This window comes from Pseudorca crassidens, chromosome 11 (assembly GCF_039906515.1).
Source record: "Pseudorca crassidens isolate mPseCra1 chromosome 11, mPseCra1.hap1, whole genome shotgun sequence".
NCBI lineage: Eukaryota > Metazoa > Chordata > Mammalia > Artiodactyla > Delphinidae > Pseudorca > Pseudorca crassidens.
In genome coordinates this window covers 53,666,139-53,688,240 of record NC_090306.1, presented here as the reverse complement: position 1 = coordinate 53,688,240, position 22,102 = coordinate 53,666,139, and the positions used below count along the sequence as shown (strand labels likewise).

At 38.8% G+C, this 22,102-nt stretch overlaps 1 protein-coding gene across 1 annotated transcript; it reads left to right on the top strand.

Moving 5' to 3' along the window:
• The first annotated feature begins 11,754 nt into the window (after positions 1-11,754).
• AVPR1A (arginine vasopressin receptor 1A) lies at positions 11,755-21,020 on the top strand. Its single transcript, XM_067697210.1, has 2 exons — positions 11,755-13,553; positions 15,712-21,020. Exons 1-2 carry the CDS (start codon positions 12,569-12,571, stop codon positions 15,996-15,998), a joined length of 1,272 nt encoding a protein of 423 aa, XP_067553311.1. The 5' UTR covers positions 11,755-12,568; the 3' UTR covers positions 15,999-21,020.
• Positions 21,021-22,102: the final 1,082 nt, after the last annotated feature.

Genomic DNA, 22,102 nt, shown 5'->3' with positions numbered 1-22,102 from the left:
AGACATGAAAGACATTGCTTAGGCTAATCATAAAAGAAGAAACTAGTAAACTCAGGTACAGTAAAATTAATAACTGTTATTTATGAAAAGACAGCATCATACAAGAGAAAGACTAACCTCTAAACAGACAAAAAGATACATGTGGATTAGTATCCAGATATATGAGGAACTTCTATAAATCAACAAGAGAAAAAGAAAAAGAAGCGGTAGTAAATTGGGCAACCTATAGAAAGAGCAATATATCAAAAAAAAGGAAAGAAAAATAATGGCAAATAAATATATGAAAATATGTTCAACATTCTTATTAAACAATAATATGCAAATTAAGACCACTGAGACAATTCCATTTACTCTAGATTGATGAAAATTAAATCTGATAATAACATGTGTTGGCAAGAATATAAAATACTGGGAACTAAACTACTGCTAATTAAAGAACTACCACTTTGGACGACAATTTGGATATTCACATATGCCATGACCCAGCAATTCTGCTCATAGATCCCTCGAGATCTCTTGTACCTGTGTGCCAGGAGAAATAAACAAGAATGTTCATAGTAGCACTATTTATAAGAGCAAAAAACTTAACGCATTCCAAATGTTCATTGACAAGGAAATAAATTTTGGCATATTTATAGGATGAACAGTAAACTACAGTTAAAATGAAAGAATTGTAGCCTATGTAACAACATGGATGAATCTTAATATTTCTAACACGGGGTGGCAAAAAACACATTACATAGGATTATATATAATGTGATGTCATCACTATATAGCTAAAAAAATAAGCCTAACTAACCAATATATTGTTAGGGATCTCTTTCTCCCTCTCTCTCTCTCTCTCTCTCTCTATATATATATATATATATACACACACACATATATATGTATATACATATATACATATGCATATACATATATACATATATATATACATATATATATATAACAACTGTAATACAACCATTCACTTTTACAAAATGAAAGAATATAAAAAAGTATAAATTATTATCTATGATAGGTGAGAAGGCAGGAGGGTGAGAGAAGGAAGGAACATACAGGTAAATGCAAAGTGTTGTTTTATTTCTTGAGTAAGGTGATAAGTTCATGTGTAATGATTTTGTTTTTATGATTCGTAACTTCAGTTGCATGTATATTATCAAATGTTCTATGATACAATACTTTATTTGCAACTGTAAAAAAAGGAGGCTCAGAAGAGAATTGGGGACAGGATATATAGATGGATTTTTTTTTTTTTTTTTTTGCTATAAAGCGGAGCAGAAAAATGGAGCAAAAACTGGGGTTTATGAGGTCAAGGGAAAGTTTTAAGATGGGAGATATTACAGAATATTTATAAGTTGATGGGAATAAGCCAGTTGAGAGGGGAAAACTGATAGTTTCAGAAGCAAAACCCTTAAGTAGATTAGAAGGGAAGAGATCCAGTGAACTGGTGAGAAGACTGGGAAACTGACACTATAAAAGAAGTAGAGGCAGAAGATGTGGGTATGGCTGCAGGTAAATAGCTAGAGGGAGGGGTATTAAGTTCTCTTCTGATTTATGTCCATTTCTTATGTGAAATAAGAATGAAGATCATTAGATGAGAGTGAGGAAGTGTAGAGGGTGATGGGGAATTAAAATAAAAGGTGTGGAAGAGTTATCTTGCCAGTTATCTTGATCGGTCATTGTGCTTTTCTTGTAAACTCCAGCTGCTCTGCTACAGGAACAAAACTGCATTTAACAAAAAGGGGAATTTTTCCATAGGAAGTACAATTTTTTTAAAAAGAGCAGACAAGGAGAAACGTGAATTCAAAAGAATTAATTAAACTAATGGACTATGGAATGTAAAATAGGTAATGAGATAAGTGAGGACCTAGAGAATGATGATGGACATCAAAAGCTGGCAGGTTAATGGGTTGGAGGGTTCTGGAGGTACCTAAGACTTGTTTATTCAATAAATGATACTGGAATAACTAGCCATTGCAAGGGGGTAGTAGAATCCCTAATTCACCCCTCACACCAAAATAAGTTCTAAGTGACATGAAAACCTAAAATTTAACAATATACATCAATAAAAATACATACATACATAACAGCTATAATTTCAATTTGAAAAAGACCTCTAAGCATGCTATTGAAGGAAATGTTAGATAAATATGACTAGAGGAAAATTTAAAACTTCTGTATTGCAAAAATATGCAAATATTTGTATATAATTCTTACCAATCAATATCAAAAAAAGTATACCCAAATAGAAAATTAATCAAAAGATATATGTAAGCAATATATAAAAGAAGAAATACAAAAAGTTAGAAATATTTGAAAAGATATTCAACCCCACTAGAAAGCAAAGAAATAGAAATTAAATTTAAAAGCAAATTAAATAAGGTAAATGATAAACTGGGGAAAATATCATATATATATTAGAACGTTTCCAAATGAAAAGAAAACTAAGAATTCTACCAGAAATGTAGCAAAAATGTAACTAATTTGCAAAAGAATAAATATAATTAGATAAGATGTTTATGGAAAATATTTAACTTCATTATTTGTCAATCAATACACATTCAATTAGTTATTCATTTATCAAATATGGAAAGACTTCTTTTTAATGAAGACATTCCACGCCCATAAAGCTGTGGAAAATGGGCACTCTCATGCACTGCTGGTTAATTATTATATGTTATATAATTAGGCTGATATATTGTGATTTGATAATAAGGTGAAATTTTTATATAACCTTTGATCCAGTAATTCTACTTTCAGAACTTTAACCTTAGGAAATAAACATGGATGTGAGTAAAGAGGTATCTGTAATCAGCATTGTGTGTAAGGGGCAGGCAGGTGGGGTGGGGGCAGAGGTGAAGGGAGAATGTAAGAAATCCAGGAGGACTAATGATGAAAAATCTGAAAATGAAATTAAGAAAACACTCCCATTTACCATGGCAACAAAAAGAATAAAATATCTAGGAATAAACCTACCTAAGGAGACAAAAGACCTGTATGCAGAAAATTATAAGACACTGATGAAAGAAATTAAAAATGATAAAAATAGATGGAGAAATATACCATGTTCTTGGATTGGAAGAATCAACACTGTGAAAATGACTATACTACCCAAAGCAATCTACAGATTCAATGCAATCACTAGCAAACTACCACTGGCATTTTTCACAGAACTAGAACAAAACATTTCACACTTTGTATGGAAACACAAAAGACCCTGAATAGCCAAAGCAATCTTGAGAACAAAAAATGGAGCTGGAGGAATCAGGCTCCCTGACTTCAGACTATACTACAAAGCTACAGTAATCAAGATAGTATGGTACTGGCACAAAAACATAAATATAGATCAATAGAACAGGATAGAAAGCGCAGAGATAAACCCACGCACATACGGTCACCTTATCTTTGATAAAGGAGGCAAGAATATACAGTGGAGAAAAGACAGCCTCTTCAATAAGTGGTGCTGGGAAAACTGGACAGCTACATGTAAAAGTATGAGATTAGAACACTCCCTAACACCATACACAAAAATAAACTCCAAATGGATTAAAGACCTAAATGTAATGACAGAAACTATCAAACTCTTAGAGGAAAACATAGGCAGAACACTCTATGACATAAATCACAGCAAGATCCTTTTTGACCCACCTCCTAGAGAAATGGAAATAAAAACAAAAACAAACAAATGGTACCTAATGAAACTTAGAAGCTTCTGCACAGCAAAGGAAACCATAAACAAGACCAAAAGACAACCCTCAGAATGGGAGAAAATATTCGCAAATGAAGCAACTGACAAAGGATTAATCTCCAAAATTTACAAGCAGTTCATGCAGCTCAATAACAAAAAAACAAACAACCCAATCCAAAAATGGGCAGAAGACCTAAATAGACATTTCTCCAAAGAAGATATACAGATTGCCAACAAACACATGAAAGAATGCTCAACATCATTAATCATTAGAGAAATGCAAATCAAAACTACAATGAGAGGGGCTTCCCTGGTGGCGCAGTGGTTGAGAGTCTGCCTGCCAATGCAGGGGACAGGGGTTCGTGCCCTGGTCTGGGAGGATCCCACATGCTGCGGAGCAGCTGGGCCCGTGGGCCATGGCCGCTGAGCCTGCGCGTCCGGAGCCTGTGGTCCGCAACGGGAGAGGCCACAACAATGAGAGGCCCGCATACCGCAAAAAAAAAAAACAAAAAAAAAAAACTACAATGAAACATCATCTCACACCGGTCAGAATGGCCATCATCAAAAAATCTAGAAACAATAAATGCTGGAGAGGGTGTGGAGCAAAGGGAACACTCTTGCACTGTTGGTGGGAATGTAAATTGATACAGCCACTATGGAGAACAGTATGGAAGTTCCTTAAAAAACTACAAGTAGAACTACCATACAACCCAGCAATACCACTACTGGGCATATACCCTGAGCAAACCATAATTCAAAAAGAGTCATGTACCAATATGTTCATTGCAGCTCTATTTACAATAGCCAGGACATGGAAGCAACCTAAATGTCCATCAACAGATGAATGGATAAAGAAGATGTGGCACATATATACAATGGAATATTACTCACCCATAAAAAGAAACGAAATTGAGTTATTTGTAGTGAGGTGGATGGACCTAGAGTCTGTCCTACAGAGTGAAGTAAGTCAGAAAGAGAAAAACAAATACCGTATGCTAACACATATATATGGAATCTAAGAAAAAAAAAAAAGGTCATGAAGAAACTAGGGGTAAGACAGGAATAAAGACACAGACCTACTAGAGAATGAACTTGAGGATATGGGGAGGGGGAAGGGTAAGCTGTGACAAAGTGAGAGAGAGGCATGGACATATATACACTACCAAACGTAAAACAGATAGCTAGTGGGAAGCAGCCGCATAGCACAGGGAGATCAGCTCGGTGCTTTGTGACCACCTAGAGGGGTGGGATAGGGAGGGTGGGAGGGAGGGAGACGCAAGAGGGAAGAGATATGGGAACATATGTGTATGTATAACTGATTCACTTTGTTATAAAGCAGAAACTAACACACCATTGTAAAGCAATTATACTCCAATAAAGATGATAAAAAAAAAGACATCCAGGAGGCCAAAACTACCCTCCTCCTCAAAAAAAGAAAAACATATAAAATAAATAAGTTAGGTGCATCAATGGGATGGAAAAGTCTGAAGCCATAAAACTGATGATACAGAAGAATATTCAATGACATGGAGAAAAGTTTACAATACGTTGTGAATTTGAAAAATCAGATTATATTATATAATATGGTCTAATTTTAGTTTTATAAAAGATATACACACAGTAAAAGAACTGGAAAAGCATAAGCAAATGATACGTGTGATTATCTATGGGTGCTGGGAGTAGTACGAAACATTTTAAATTTTATTTACATTTTTCTCTATTTTCACATTTTTATAAAATAATATTGTTCTAGGAAGAAAATACAGCTATTATCATTATAAATGAATGAATATAGCTTCTTTTTCTTCTTCCCCTTATTCATAACCACAGTAGAAGTAATATTAAAAGTGTGTTCCAGACTTTTTGTCTGCCCAGGTCTTCTATGGCTGAGTACTCCAAGTTAATATTCCATTTTGATAAAATAAATCCATACAGGATTTAGTTGTGTGACACCACTTTTTTTTTTTTTTTTTTTTTTTTTTGTGGTACGCGGCCTCTCACTGTTGTGGCCTCTCCCGTTGCAGAGCACAGGCTCCGGATGCACAGGCTCAGCGGCCATGGCTCACGGGCCCAGCCGCTCTGTGGCATGTGAGATCTTCTCGGACTGGAGCACGAACCCGTGTCCCCTGCATTGGCAGGCGGACTCTCAACCACTGCGCCACCAGGGAAGCCCTGACACAACTTTTTAAAATGCTGCATTGTTGTGATAGATCCTCTTTGAAAGAATAGTTATATTCTTGAGAAGATGGACTGGCTTTTCAAACACAAGATAGGCAGAGATTCTGGAAAGTGTAAAAGTCTTCTCTCAAGATCAGTTACATAATAATTCTTCCTTTTTAATACTGTATTCCATGTAGGAATAAATAAAGAGCATCAGACATCCATTTGATTGCACGTACTCTGGAAATTGTAATGATGATGTCTTTATAGTTATTTCATTCTACTGACTTACCATGTACTCAGAAAACATTTTCAGATAAAAGTCTGTTTGGGAACACTGAGTCAAAGCCCCAACTATTTCAAACCTATTCTATTTTACATCCATATCTTAAATATACTTGGAGAAATTAAACCTTAGAGATTCTTACATATACATAGAGTAGTAGTTGTAGTCCAAATGGATTAAACCTTTTCTCAGGAAACAGGTCTGCTTTATCCAGGGATAAATTAGTTGTAAATATGTAATTATCACCATGAAAATCCTAATGAAAATAAAATGCACCATATTTCATATTAATCACAGTCCTCCCTGGTAATAGCAAAAAGAGAGATTTTCAGAAACTTTCAAGCATCTGGCAAGTATATGTGAGGCGGCAGACAGAAGAGGTAAGAGGAGTGGATATAGAAATGGAATGTATTTCTTCAAAACTAACCCCTTGTCAAACCTCAAAAAAGAAGAAAAGGAGAAGCAAAAAGAATTTTTGTCTATTTTAAAAAGATAGTATTCACAGTAGACCAACAAAATAATGACAGTATCACAATTCCTGATGTCAGCACCCTTCAAACACCACAAACCTTTTCTCTTGTGAAAAAGGAATTAATAAATACACAGAGGTGGATTCAATGATGCCGACTCACTAAAAGAATGTGTCTTGATGATTATCAAATTCTAAGCATAATATTGAAGTTGCTGAACTATGAAAATGCAGAGAATCCAAATACATACTAATTCATCAGGAGCAAAATTTTTAAACTCAACATTTTAAATGTGCTTATATTTTTTAAAGTTTTAAATTAAATCAACCATATGATTTTTTTAATTAATTATTTATTTATATTTTTGGCTGTGTTGGGTCTCCGTTTCTGTGCGAGGGCTTTCTCCAGTTGCGGCAAGTGGGAGCCACTCATCACTGTGCACGGGCCTCTCACCGTCGTGGCCTCTCCCGCCATGGAGCACAGGCTCCAGACACACAGGCTCAGCAGTTGTGGCTCACGGGCCCAGTCGCTCCGCGGCACGTGGGATCCCCCCAGACCAGGGCTCAAACCCGTGTCCCCTGCATTGGCAGGCAGACCCCCAACCACTGTGCCACCAGGGAAGCCCCAACCATATAATTTTTAATGCAAACAATTTTCTGAACATATGATATCAATAGTAAATTTAGAAATCTTCCTTTGGAGTGGCTTTTCTACTAATGCTGTATTGACTGACTTAGAATTTTTCAAATTCAAAACAAGTGATGAGATTTTAATTTTTCATCAACAAATATTAGGATATTTGAGATTTTGTTGAGCATGGGAGCCTCTCTTTAATGCCATAGCTCTGTTTTCTAACAGGCAAGCCCATTTTATCACATAAGAAAATAAAACTTTTTAAATAGGAGCAAATTCTGTCCTCATTTTTCATTTGACCCCAATAGAGTAAACAGTGTTATAATGAAGACATGATGTTTTTCCATGTTTGACATGCAGCATTTTTTAGAATCCTGTGTGTGTGTGTGTGTGTGTGTGTGTGTTAAAGACAATCATTCACTGGGTAATTTTAAAATCAAATATACACTTACCTGTTCAGGATTCATAAGGCAGAAAGGTGACTAGAATCATTGAAGACCCTCTAGATATAAAAGCTGACTCTCTGTTTTCATGGAGATACTAGAGAGATTTAGGTGCTTAAGGATGGCTCCTCAAGAACTCATCCCTAATTTATCCAATCATCAAACACCTTCTGAAATGTATGTTCCTCCAGCACTCAAAAAACAGTTTCTATTACAATGTTTGTTAATTCTTTCTGCAAATATGTGTTAAATGCTTGTGATGTATATGGGCAGCAGTAGGGCACAGAGGTTAGAACACAGGCCTGGACTTCAGACAGACTGATGTGTGATTCAGCCCAGCCACTTGGAGTCTTGTGACTTTGGTTAAGTTGCTTAACCTCCCTAACCTTTGTTTTATTCACCTGTAAAGTGGGATAATAGTAAGTATATTCCTATACACAGTTTATTTTAAATACTACTTGAAAGAGTAAATAAAATAATAAATTTAAAGCTCTTACTCACAAATTAAGAGCTTATTCAGCATTGGTAAATATTAATATTATCTATTATTATTTATTCTACTACTACTACTATCCTGTACTTAGTTTACTAACGAGAAAACCAAAGATATAGAATAACCAGAGCAGATCCTACCTGATCTCTTAGTCTTAAAGGAGAACATATCATACACAGAGGAAATGTTAAGTAACCACCCAAGTACCCCATATGAGACTGTAAGATGCAGGAACATGAGGCTCACAGGTGGCAGTACAGTGTGATGGTTATGATTGTAAATTCTGCCAGAATCAGTTCCTTCTGTTCAAATCCTTATTCTAATACTGACCAACTGTGTCACCCAAGCCTAGTTATTTAACCTCTCTGTGCCTCTGTTTCCTCAAATGTAAAGTGAAATAATAAGAGTACATCCCTTAGATGGTCATTGGGAGGATTAAATGAAGTAAAGCGCTTGTGAGAGTGCCTGGCCCAAAGTGTTTACTAAATGTTAGTGACCATTACACACTTCTTGGTATCCAGCTCAAGACCTAGCAGAGTGATGTGCAACAAATATTTGTTGATTTGCTAGAAGTAATGGTATGAATACCAGACTACAGCCCTGTGACTAGAGTGTCATTAATTTGTAACTGAAGGGGAAAGAGTCATTGTGGGCTATGGAAGTAAAATGAATGCTCCTACAGACACCCAATTTCTTCCTTTTCTCACTAAGACAAGAAGTAAACTGAAAGTTTAAGGAAAGGAAGAAGAACATATTGATTGCAGCTATAAGGCAGTACATAAGGTAATGTGATAAACTAAATGTAATCCATTGACATTGGGCATCTCTGCCCCTGGACTTTCTGATTTGACTAAATCTGGTGGTAGTACCCCAGAGTTCTGGAACTCCAAGTACACTTACTCAGTGTTCTTCAAACTGTATCCATTGTCCTGTGACATGTTCATCACTCTTCCACGGGGAAAGTAAAAGGATGGGTGTTTTCCATGGTCAAATAGCTTTGGGAAACACTGATAAACACAGTTAAGTAGGTTTCTCAGAGGTTTTTTATGTATGAATCTCTAGGAGAGAATAAGATGCAAATACAGCACCTCCCCCAATGTATTCAACTGTGGAACTCTTTTCTCATAGAAAACCTATCATCATTTTCTATTGCACAGAAGGGAGGTGGGGAAATGCTGCTTCAATTGGAAGGAAAAATCTTATCAGCAAAATAACAAGTAATATGGAAGAAATTTAGGGGAAAAAGGGAGAATTAATGTTTTGAATACCCATGAAATGCCAGAAACTTAAATGACAACTTAAATAATCCTTGCAGTCACTGCATTATATTTTATCACCAAGATTTTACAGATGAAGAATTCGAAGCTGAAAGATTAAAATAAAGTCACACAGCTATTGTAGTAAGGGAAAAGGGTGTCTGTTTTCATTAACTGAAATACTTCTTAAATATATGGAATTGCAAACTGGAAGAAGGAAGAATGACAGAGAAAGGTAACTCCAGGACAAGTATGCACAACTCCCATTTTTTTCTTTTCATCATTTCACCCCCAAAATATGTTAACTGAAATCCACTGAGAATAAGATGGGGAAAGTAGTAAGTCTTAATACAAGAAGTACAGAGCAAATACAAATAGCTCTAAGACAAAGCACAAGATGCCACAGAAAATACTGACTATGTTCTTTTCACATTTTAGGACCACAATTCCTTTACCTTCCACTGAGTAATTTTCATAGCAGATACATGAATAGTGAGTCAGTATTTCAGTGGTCCTGGTTTCCTTTGAATAGAGAACGAGTAAAACCAAGACAAACACATTTTTAAAACTCCGTAGTTTAAAAGAGGGACCGGGTTGTGGAATCTGCCTTGAACATTTTTTCATATATATATATATATATATATATACACACACACACACACACACACACACACACACACATATGTATCATATATATGTGTGTATATATATAATACACACAGGTAATTAGCACTACTGTTCACTGAAGAAGAATATCTTCCAACTGTGCCCACCAATGTAACCTAACAAGTTATTTTTATAACTTGGATATAGTTTTATTATTGGATCAGAGGGCCTGACACAGATGAATGATTTTCTGAGAGGCTACCACACCATCCATCTGGAATAAGAACACGCAAAGGAACTTTGGTAACCCTGTACTGTAGATTCCTTCCCTTCAGGAAACCTCAAAGCTCAAAGGTGTAGGACCAAGGGCAATAAAATTGCCAGGTTCTGGCCAATGGACCACTTTTGCAATACTCTGGGACACTAGGGTCAGACATTATTTTTCATATGCAACACTAATAATGTAATTTGTGACTCAAAAGAAGGTCACCTCTCCGAGTCAGTGACTATTACCTAATTGCTTGAAGGATTTTTCCAGACAGGTGGTCTGGAAATATTTTACTTACTGACGTCTCTGAACTTTTCAAGTCTTTTGCCTCCAAGATATCTTGGAGAAAGTGAGACAACGCCACACACCTTGTAGTTTTGAGAGCATTTCCCCAAATAGAACATTGTCTTACTTGATCCTCAAAGTAACCTCAAAAGTAGGTAAGACGGGTACTTTCATTCCCATTTTAAAGATGTATAAACCGAGGCTTATGCAGTCACAATGAAGGACTCCCAGGGTCGAGTCCAGCACTCTTAGTGTGACAGCCTTGGGACTCAGCGTGCATGAACTGGGAAGCAAAGTGGAATTATCACTGAGAACTGCATCTCAGAAAATCTTTTGGTTTCTTTGCCTACATTTCATAGATATTCTTCTCAATCAAATTATACCATGGCCACAATATACAAATGTTCTGACCAAAATGTCATGTTCGTGTATCTACAGAGTAGATAACCTTATAAAGTGTTTACTTTTTCCTTTTTTCTTCTTTTGTGAAATAGCCTGAAAACAGCTCCCCCTTGCCGTCCTTCCAAGCGTATCTTCACCAAAGTTTAAAGGCAGAGCTAAGGGAGAGGGTTAGTAATCCTGCCCGTCTCATGCCCTGCAGCTGGGCTCCAGCTGCCCAGAGTAACTAATTAATAGGTAGGTGGTCTTTTCTCTCTTTGCTTCAGAGAGTCTCTTTTCTGCCTGGAGGTTGCCTCTTTCTCACCCACCAGCACAAGGAGCCTGGCGGCTTTTCGCTCCGGTGTCCTGGACAGCGCTGCCTGGGCTGCCGCTCTCCAGCAGCGGCTCTTCGTCCACCCGAGGAGATGTCCCCAGGATTCAGTAGTAACCAGACGAAGTCCCCATGGACTACTGTGGCCCAAATCCCGCCCATCCCAGCTGTGGGAATCAGGCTTTTCCCGGAGAAAACCCCGGGAATCAAGTTTAGAGAAAACTCCTTAAGTCCCACCCACCCCCCAACACGCTCCCAGCCCCGGGGGAAACTGGAAAACCAGGAGACATTCCTTTTCCCCCCGCTGTAGATAAGTGCACTGTACAGGCAGCCGCCGGGACTGCGAGCGCGTCCTTCCGGTCCGCGAACGCGGGCAGAGTAACAAACAGCAGGCATCAAAGTTACCGGGAAGAGAGCGTCCTTTAAGTCACCCAGTTGTTACCCTACAGAGGAGGGCGGAGAGGAGCGGGGTTGGTGTGAGACGAAATTCCCGTAGCCACGTTGCCCTGAGAATAAAATTAGACTGGCTTCCCCGGGATGGGCGGACCCGCTGCGGAGGGAGACACCCAAGCTGAAGCAGGTGGGCACACGCGCCAAGTTCAGCATCAAGAGCACCCACGCGGGCGGTGGACTCGGGATTTCTGGGTATCATGTTGACAGCGTCTGTTGAAGTCAAATGCGGGGGTTAAGGTGACCCTTGAGGGAGGCTAGAGGAAATGATGGTAAACGCTGAAAAGGCATGACATGTCCAGATCTCCAAGGTTTTTTTAGAAGAGAAGAGAGGGAAAGCGCCACGGTCAACCCCCTATTACGCCAAGTAATCCGCGAGTTCCCAGCCCCACCCCTGCAGCAGCGATGCAAAGAGGACAAATCACCGACGTAGGGAGGGAGAAAAAAGAAAACCCCCAGGGAAGAGGGAAGGGAGGCAGCGAGTGTAGGCACCGAGCAGTCTCCAACCACTGAGGCGAGAGGGAACGCGATCTGGGGAAACAAACTCCGCATCAATAATTTGAGTTTGGAGACCAGTGCTTTCAGAGATTCGGAGCGCACCTCCCCAGATTCGCCCGAGTTGAGACAGGGCAGCGCAGGCAAAGGGGAGGGCAATTCGACCGAGAGCGGCCGAACTGGCTGGTGGCACACGCTGCGCCGGGAGACACCCGCAAGAGAGCGAGCAGAGCCCGGCTCGCGGTGAGCGCTACAAGGAGGGAGCGCACCGCTCGAGCAGGCGGGAAGGGAGCGGGCCTCCGCCGAGGCCGAGGAGGCGCTGCATGGACAGCATGAGCTTCTCCGGGAGCCCCGGCGCGGGGCCCGCAGGGAACTCCAGCCCATGGTGGCCTCTGGACGCCAGCGGTGCCAACACCAGCTGGGAAGCGGAGGCGCTCGGGAAAGATGACAGCCCGCTGGCGGACGAGCGCAACGAGGAGCTGGCCAAGCTGGAGGTCGCCGTGCTGGCCGTGATTTTCGTGGTGGCCGTGCTGGGTAACAGCAGTGTGCTGCTGGCGCTGCACCGCACGCCTCGCAAGATGTCCCGCATGCACCTCTTTATCCGCCACCTCAGCCTGGCCGACCTGGCCGTCGCTCTCTTCCAGGTGCTGCCTCAGCTGTGCTGGGACATCACCTACCGTTTCCGCGGACCCGACGGGCTCTGCCGCGTGGTGAAGCACCTGCAGGTGTTCGCCATGTTCGCATCGGCTTACATGCTGGTGGTCATGACCGCCGACCGCTACATCGCAGTGTGCCACCCGCTGAAGACGCTGCAGCAGCCGGCGCGCCGCTCGCGCCTCATGATCGCTGCCGCCTGGGTGCTGAGCTTCGTGCTGAGCACTCCACAGTACTTCGTCTTCTCCGTGGTCGAAGTGAGCAACGTCACCAAGGCCTACGACTGCTGGGCCAATTTCATCCAGCCCTGGGGTCTCCCCGCCTACGTGACCTGGATGACCGGCAGCATCTTCGTGGCGCCCGTGGTCAGCCTGGGCACCTGCTACGGCTTCATCTGCTACCACATCTGGCGCAACGTCCGCGGAAAGACTGCGGTGCGCCAGGGCAAGGGCGCCCGCGCGGAGGGCGCAGGCGGCGCCTTCCACCAGGAGCTCCTGCTCGCGCCGTGTGTCAGCAGCGTGAAGACAATTTCCCGCGCCAAGATCCGCACGGTGAAGATGACCTTCGTGATCGTGACGGCTTACATCGTTTGCTGGGCGCCCTTCTTCATCATCCAGATGTGGTCTGTCTGGGATAAGAATTTCCCCTGGGTCGGTAGGTGTCGCGGGACGATGGAGTAAGGTGCACAGATGGGGTCTGTGTGCTTGGGGGGGTGGGGGGAGAGAGTTTCTTTTCATAATATCCTCTAGGGCAATAGTTTTTAAACTTCGTGCATGAGAATCACATCTTGAGCGGAACTGTTAAAAGCCAAAGTCGTGGGGTCCCCACCCCAGACGTTTTGATTCAGTAGATCTGGAATGGGGCCCAGGAATCTGCATTTGTAACGAGCTCCTAAAACCACAAATCCAGAAAACTGTGCCCTAGAGTCAGCCGCGCAATTACAGAACAGAATAATGACTTCTTGCCAAAGCACTAACCGCTGTGTTAAAACCCTGCTTTGAAGTCTGTTGGATTCAGAGCAATATGTATACTGTCACAACTGCTTTTTGCTAGTTTGTGAAAAGTATCGCAATGTAAAATTTTTGTAGAAATGCCCCAAAGTAAGGGTAAAACGGACATATTTTTAATTTGAAAATAGTTTAAATGTGTTGAAGAGAGATTCTTAAGTCAATCATTTTAATTTGGCATTTAGCTAGTGTTCCATTTCTTATCATAATGTTTTGATTTTTTCCTACAATTACTTTAACACTTTTTTCTCCCCAGTGTTTCAAAGCAGGATTATTAATAAACTCTAAATTTGTTAGACTGATTCATTAGTCCTTCAGCACTAACTTGACCACACAGCTGTACATCTCTCCACACAACTCTTGTAGTTTTCTGAGAATGTCCTCCGCACCTACTAGCTCGTTTGATTTTAATTCCTTCACAAACTAGGAAAACCAGCTTCACGAGAACTTACCCCCAAAAGCATTATTTAATATTGTATCTTGAAAAAAAATTTCCTTTGATAAGGAAAACAAAAATTTTTTTTCACATCAAATATATTACAGAAATGTTGCTGACAACAACTGTAATTGGGAAACAGGTATCTGGGAAGAAGTGTCTCCTTTTGTTATTTGTGATATACTTTGAAAGTTGTATGTACAAATTAAACACTTGAGAGTGAATTTAATTCAGACAAATAAAAGTCATGGCTATAATAGCACTGATGATGAAAAATACAACATAAATGCTATATTTCCTGTCTTGTTTGGTCTTGGCAGCCTCTTAAGTATTAATCAAATAAAAAATTCAGCCTATTTGTTGCTCTATCAGGATTCAGACACAATTACTAAAAAATTCTTCACTTGTGCACAGGTATGTCGATGATTTCCATTCTTTCTGAATACAGTCTTAGTCCTGGATCCTGATCGCCTTTAAGAGTAGCATCTTAGCACAAAGTTTGATTAACTAACCTGTAATTTATTCTGGCGCAACAAGAGTGAGAAGGCCCAAGTTCATAATTAATAAGGGAAAATCAGTGCTTGCCTATTATTCTTACCTTTAGAAAAGGTATATTCTCAGTGCAATAGTTCTATGGTGAAAGGTGATATTTATGTAGTTTACCAGTGCAAATACACAAAAAATAGTTCAAAGGACTGTTGGAATTTCTTAATTTATCTGTTCTTCATAATATAATTTAATTGTTCAAGCCACAATCAAAGATGGTTTTCTTTTAAAATCAGACGAAGCTTCTAATTAACCAAAGAAAACAACTAAATATTGCATCTTTCAGGGACCTATTTCAACTATCCCCTTCGGTATAGATTTCTTATTACAAGAATATGTTTAATAGTAAAAAATTTAAAACAACTAAACATGGTCCATAATGTCATACTTTTGCCTGAGTTATCAGGATGGATATAATTTGGTATATGTGGCTATAGCCTCTAGAAATTTCACTGAAATGGAAGCCGTTCTCTAAGTGCTGTGTTCATTAGCACACGCTAGTGCTAACACAAAGGATTCAAAACTTTATTAAGTTATTTAATATGCTTAACCTCTTGGAAGTCCCACTCATTCTACTTAAATATTTTAATAGTGGTTTAAAATCCCTGAATTAATTTCAAGGCATCTTGCCTATGAAAATATTTTACAACCAAGCAATTTCCATTCACCAACCATTTCCCTGACTGATAAACAAAATACTTTATTTTCTATATTGACCCATAACATTTTCCAGCTTTCATGAACCAACAGAAAAATGAGTTTATCCAGTGCTGTCACTTGCATTTGACTAGTTAAATGCTCTCCCCTTATGTTTTCCATACAGAGTCGGAAAACCCGGCCACCACCATCACTGCATTACTGGCTTCCTTGAATAGTTGCTGCAATCCCTGGATATACATGTTTTTTAGTGGCCATCTCCTGCAAGACTGTATCCAAAGCTTCCCATGCTGCCAAAACATGAAACAAATATTCAACAAAGAAGATTCTGACAGTATGAGCCGAAAACAGACTTTCTTCACTAACAACCGAAGCCCCACAAATAGGACCGGCGTGTGGAAGGACTCAGCTAAATCTTCCAAGTCCATCCAATTCATTCCTGTTTCATCCTGAGCATGCAGCCTGACTCCTGTAACGGACTTTTCAGCCCACTGACTGAATCCAGCCAGAAATTATTAGAACAAATATAAGATAAATCAATCTGTTGAGTACAAGACTGTGTTTCTAGTTGCATTTTCACATTGCTACAAGCAAAAGCTATGAATTGTTTTATACGGAATGTTAATAAAAACATGCCACACTAAAATCTGCAGACCTAACCCAGAAATAACAGAAGTAATATTTCTAAAGGAAAAAGCATAACCACCTGGCTTTATATTTTGCTGTGGGTTTCTTTTCTTTTTATTTCTGACATAACTAAGGTTTGGTTGGTTTAGAAGTCGTATAATGTAGGGGCATTATTTCTGAACAAAGTAAGCTCATCAGCAGCCTTAGGGTTTGAAAGGAATTAGAAGAGACGTCAGAGAAATTATGCTTCCGTCCAGTAAAATAAATTTATGTATCAGAAAATGCAGTCTCAAACCGTGGCCTGGAGTGGGATGGTGCCTTGAAGAGGCATGAGAGCTTGAGGGATATTGAGTAGGGGGTGCCTGTTGCAGAGTGGAAAGAGGAAAGTTCTGTTAGAAGCTATAAATCACCTCCATTTCAAAACAGTAACTTTAAAACTGGCAGTTCCCTCCTTTGGTTCCTCATGTTTCATTGGTTGTCAAAAGCATGATTACCAAGATGCTGAAGGTTAGAGAAAATGTTGTCAACTGGCCGATAATATCTTTTTCTTCCCACTGCAAAGCTGCTTTAAGGTCAGATTTGTATGAAAAATATGCAATTTTATTAGAAGAGGAGAAAGTAGATTGCCTAAGGTATTATGTAGGCTTTCTCTAGAAAATTGTAAACATGTTTTGACCAGTGTTATAAGGTATCCTGTGCTATACTGGATATTAACACCATCATTACTTCATGTCTGAGGAATCCAGATTCATAGATACGAGTCTCCTAAAGAATGACTCAGGATACTGAATGTTCCCTCATGTTTAATTAAAAATAACTTGGTCCTTCCTTCTGATCACCCACCCGTCAAACAGTCTCACAGTGGAGGAGAAGCAGGGCTGGACAGGAAGAGGGCGGGGAAATAGAAAGAAAACTGCTCTGCATCTAGTCTGGCTTCCTTCGTTATTAAGTGCATGACTTTAGGGAAATGGCTTAAAAAGACATAAAGCCTCCATTTCCTAGGCTGTACAATGGCGTTGATAACACTTACCTCACAGGGTCGTTGTAAGGACGAAATGAAATCAAGTGTGTGAAAAGATCTTCCTAAACTGTCAAGTGCTGTATGAGTGTTAGCTCTTGCTTTTATTACAGTCTTTTGCCCAGGCGGCGGGGTGGGGGGTGGGGGGGTCTTCAAAACTTCACAGCTTTTTCCTGTTTGCTTTTCATTAACCAGAATGTGTTGGTTTCCTGTCTGGCATACAAAATCCTAAAATTTAAATATAGCTCTGCTGATTAATCAGAAAGCATCGCCAACGGCCACTGTTAAGTCTAACTGCTGCCTAACCAAAGCTTTCCTATTTAAAGAGAGAATTTGCTTTCCTTTGACTGCAGGTAAATTGAAGCCAGCCAAGAGCATCAACTTCTTTCATTTCTAAACAGAGGTAAATTACAACACTACTGGCTGTTGTTACTGCATTTTTCATTAATGGAACTCAGTGGGGTTTTTTGAGCTATTCTGTCTGGCTCCTTTTCCTTCTTAGAGACCTTGCAATGATTTGAGGATACATCATAAATACTTCGCATCCCTTAGAGGAAGTAATAGCTATTTTAATAGCATTATTGGTTTTTTTTAAACTTTGTCGATAAGAAACTGAGCACTGAATGGCACTACAAGAACCTGGAACCATCAACCTCACTCCTCTTCATTCTCTTGCCTTTCCAAATTCTCAGGCCTTTTTCTCCCTGGATTTATATGCCTAAAAAAAAAAAAGTTTCCAAATGTTTTATAGAGATTAAGTCCTTAGGTTTTAGAATTCTGCTTTTTTTTAAAATAACAAATATGTCTCTTAAAGGGCATTGTCCAATATGAGCCATCAATTAAATTCATCAATTCTTCATTATTTGAGTCATAGCAGCATCTCAGTGTCCCTGCCCTCTGTAATGTTGTCAGCCCTTTTGACAACTTGACTTTGACAACTCAAAGCTAAAGCCTTTTGGGTTGGAACAAACACGAGCCCGCTTTTTTCTAAATGCAATTCCAAAATAATAACCTCATAGTTCTTGTATAGATTGTTTCAAAATATTGACGTGTACCTCCAAGTAAAAAAAAATCAGTTTGGGGCTTCCCTGGTGGCGCAGTGGTTGAGAGTCCGCTTGCCATTGCAGGGGACACGGGTTCGTGCCCCGGTCTGGGAGGATCCCACGTGCCGCGGAGCGGCTGGGCCCGTGAGCCATGGCCGCTGAGCCTGCGTGTCCGGAGCCTGCGCTCCGCAACGGGAGAGGCCACAACAGTGAGAGGCCCACGTACCAAAAAAAAAAAAAAAAAATCAGTTTGAATCTTATTTACAGGAACATCTCTCAAATAAGGTGCAAATTAACCTACCCAGCCATGTTTTCTCCTTTTAAATGCATCAGGACATGAGATAGCAGAAAAGGGGCTGGGGAGACACCAGAAGATCTGGGTGCTAGTTCTGCACTAGGCAAGTACGTGGTCTTATTCTTTGCGGTTTAGGCTGAGAAGCTTAACTTACCTAGCTGCTAAACTTTCCTAATGTTATACACCCAGGAATGGCATTTAGATCTCCCAGAACAATATTCCAAATTGGAAGAGTCCTGACCGTCTATTTCAGAAGAAAGGAAATTGTAGGTGGTAAGGAAGAAGAGTATACTGGGAAGGGAAGATTTCCCTTTCTTGACCAAAGAGAAGACCTGAGATACCTTAAATGAAGGTTTGCAGTCAAGGATAAATGTGTTTCATCACCTTATTTTATTTGCCAGTTACCTGTGGGAAGATCCTGCAAGTATACAATATTAATGTATCTATGTGGGTATGGGAAATGCAAGGAGAAACTGGTGATATTTCTATTGGACATTTGATAAACATTAATTGATGATGAAAAAACCATTTTTAAGTACATATTAAGTGCTTAATGGGTTAATTTTTGGACATGTATTTTTAAAGTGTAAAAATAACTATGAAGGAAATTAGTGAAATTCTTTGGTTAATTAAATATTTGTCCTACACACAGAACTTCCACCATCAGCAATGAAGTCTCATGCCATGATTGAGGGAAGTGTTTTTGTTTTTTTTCTTAAGAGAGGGAGGTATTTTTTTATTTTTATTTTACGTTATTTTTTTGGCCACACGCATGGCATGAAGGATCTTAATTCCCCCACCAGGGATGGAACCTGTGCTCCCTGCAGTGGAAGCACAGTGTTCTAACCAATGGGCCAACAGGGAAATCCTGGGTGTGGTTTTTAAAGAGAAAAAAAATCAAGTAATCTTAATAACATGCAGTACCCTTCCAAACTTATTATAGTTCCTAGAAAGGACAACCACTGATGATTAAGAAACACAACTTTCATTCTGTTATTCACAAGTAACGTAATCCAATTAGGTTAAATTTTTATGTTTTTCAGACTCTAAAACCTATATTTTTGTAACATAATTGGACACTCAGAGCTTTAAATTATAGCTTCAGAGTTTGACCCTACCATAATTAGAAGCCATCTAGAGAGAAATTAAGCCTCATCCTTAACCGCAAATATCAGAGATTTGGTTCCTTTAAACCCATGTAAATTGGGCCCTTACGGATTTTCATACTGGAGGCAACTTCTTTACTTAGACTAAGCTCAGGGCAGGGCCACCTGGGATGCTAGTCCTGGAGGTGCAGAAGCAACCACTGTATCCCTGCCCTTTCCCTCCCTGTGGTCTTTTTAGTGCCACTCAGTGTCATTGGCAACACTTGACATCATGAGTAGCACATGGAGAATAAATATTAGAGAATGTTTCTTAATTAAAATTTGACCTCTGCCAATTTGAGCAAAAATTTAAGAACTATTCACAGGAAGAGTTATTTCCTTTAAGGCCCCAAGAGAGCCTTAAATGGGTTGAATCACATAAATTCCAGTGCACACACAGGCATTTTAAGAATATTGTTCTAACTCAGTTTTTAGGTACATTAAATTATGATGAATGAAAATGTACATGTGACCTATAGTATGTCAGCATCAAAACTATATATTTTAGGTGAAAATTAAATGCCATTTTTAAATTATAGATATATATATCGCATCTTTTTACATTAATTTATGTTAAATAAAAACAGAGTGTTATAGAGTGAATTAAATATTTTTGTGTTCCGGGTCAAATTAGCAAATTCAGAAAGGGAAATCTGAGACTAAGTCTGATAGTAATATCAGAATAATTAACAATTAGCATTAATATAAAATAATTAGCATCTCCACACTTGAAAGTAGTTGTCTTTATATCACAGGATTTCTGACTTAACATATTCTAGGATGCTTTAGCTCATTATTATAGCAAATTTATTAAGAACTGATATTGTACACCATTGTAAAGCAATTATACTCCAATAAAGATTAAAAAAAAAAAGAATTGATGTTGTATATTTAGTATTCCATTTTTGGAACTGCTTTTTCAAATGTTCTGTATCTCCTAGCTTATTATGCTGTACAGAAGAATTTCAGTGTGTTTTCTTGGGACAATTGTATGGTTATGGTTTTGATGAATATTGAAATGTTTTGTGATTGTATCTAATATTTGGTCCTTTACAGAAAAAAATAGCTTGTGGGATTATATTGAAATAACTTGTGGATTTATTACTCAGTTTTATTATGTATTCACTTGATTCTATAAATAAAAATAAATACCAAATTTGACAAACGGATAAAGAAGATGTGGTGTATATATACAATGGAATATTATTCAGTCATAAAAAGAATGAAGTTCTGACATTTGCAGCAACATGAATAGACCTAGAGAGTATTATGCTTAGTGAAATAAGTCAGAGAAAGACAAAGACCGTATGATATCACTTATTTGCGGCATCTAAGAAATAATGCAAATGAACGTATATAGCAAAGCAGAAACAGACTCACAGATATCGAAAACAAACTTGAGGTTACCAAAGGGGAGAGAGAAGGGGGGAGGGAAAAATTAGGGGTAGAGGATTAACAGGTACAAACTACTATGTATAAAATACATAAGCAACGAGGATATATTGTAGAGCACAGGGAATTATAGCCATTATCTTGTAATAACTCTTAATAGAGTATAATCTTTAAAAATACTGAATCATTGTGCTGTACACCTGGAACTAATAAAATATTATAAATCAACTATAGTTCAATTGTAAAAATGTCTGATCAAAAAAAGGAAAAAAAATCAAATTTGTCTGAAATAATTCTCTTACAATCTCGTTTAAGAAAAAAATATATTTCAAGTTAATTATGCTGATTTTGAAAAAAACATAGACCTGCCCTACAGCTGGTAACCATTGATAGGTTCATATTTGAGCACAAATGTGTTCATGTTTATACTCTTCGACTATAGCGAGAACGTGAAACTCTGTAACTGCCTTTTCAAGAAATTATAGTCACAAAAGCACATTAATTTTGTTATATATTAAGAAAACCAAAATTATTGGGTTAGCTGAGGTCTTGTGTGTCATCCTCTAAAAACGTCATCTGTTTACTTGTTTCTAGAACTTGGTGAGACTGACTTCTGGGCCCATTTAATAGTCTTGCAAATCGTAATTCTTTACCCTGTGGGCTAATAAATTCAGATCATATTAACTTTCAACTTACGTTGTAACATTATTTTTCTTTTACAAGTTAAACCCTAACGGCATAAACTAAAAGGCTTATTTTGAGTTTGGCTTAAATTCTAGAAGCAGTAAATGCCCAGAATGGAAGAAAGGGAATTTGAAGCCTCTATTTTAAAACACTGTTATTTTAAAGCTCACTGTTATTTTAAAACACTTATAAACGTTTTAGAATAAACAGGATTCTACCAAAGCATATTTTCGCAAGGTCCTACGAATCAGGTAGAACTGAAATAATACTTTCATTGTATACGAGACGAGACTCATAAAGAAATGCGCTAGTGTAAAATTCATTCACTCACTCATTCTCTACATGTATCCCTT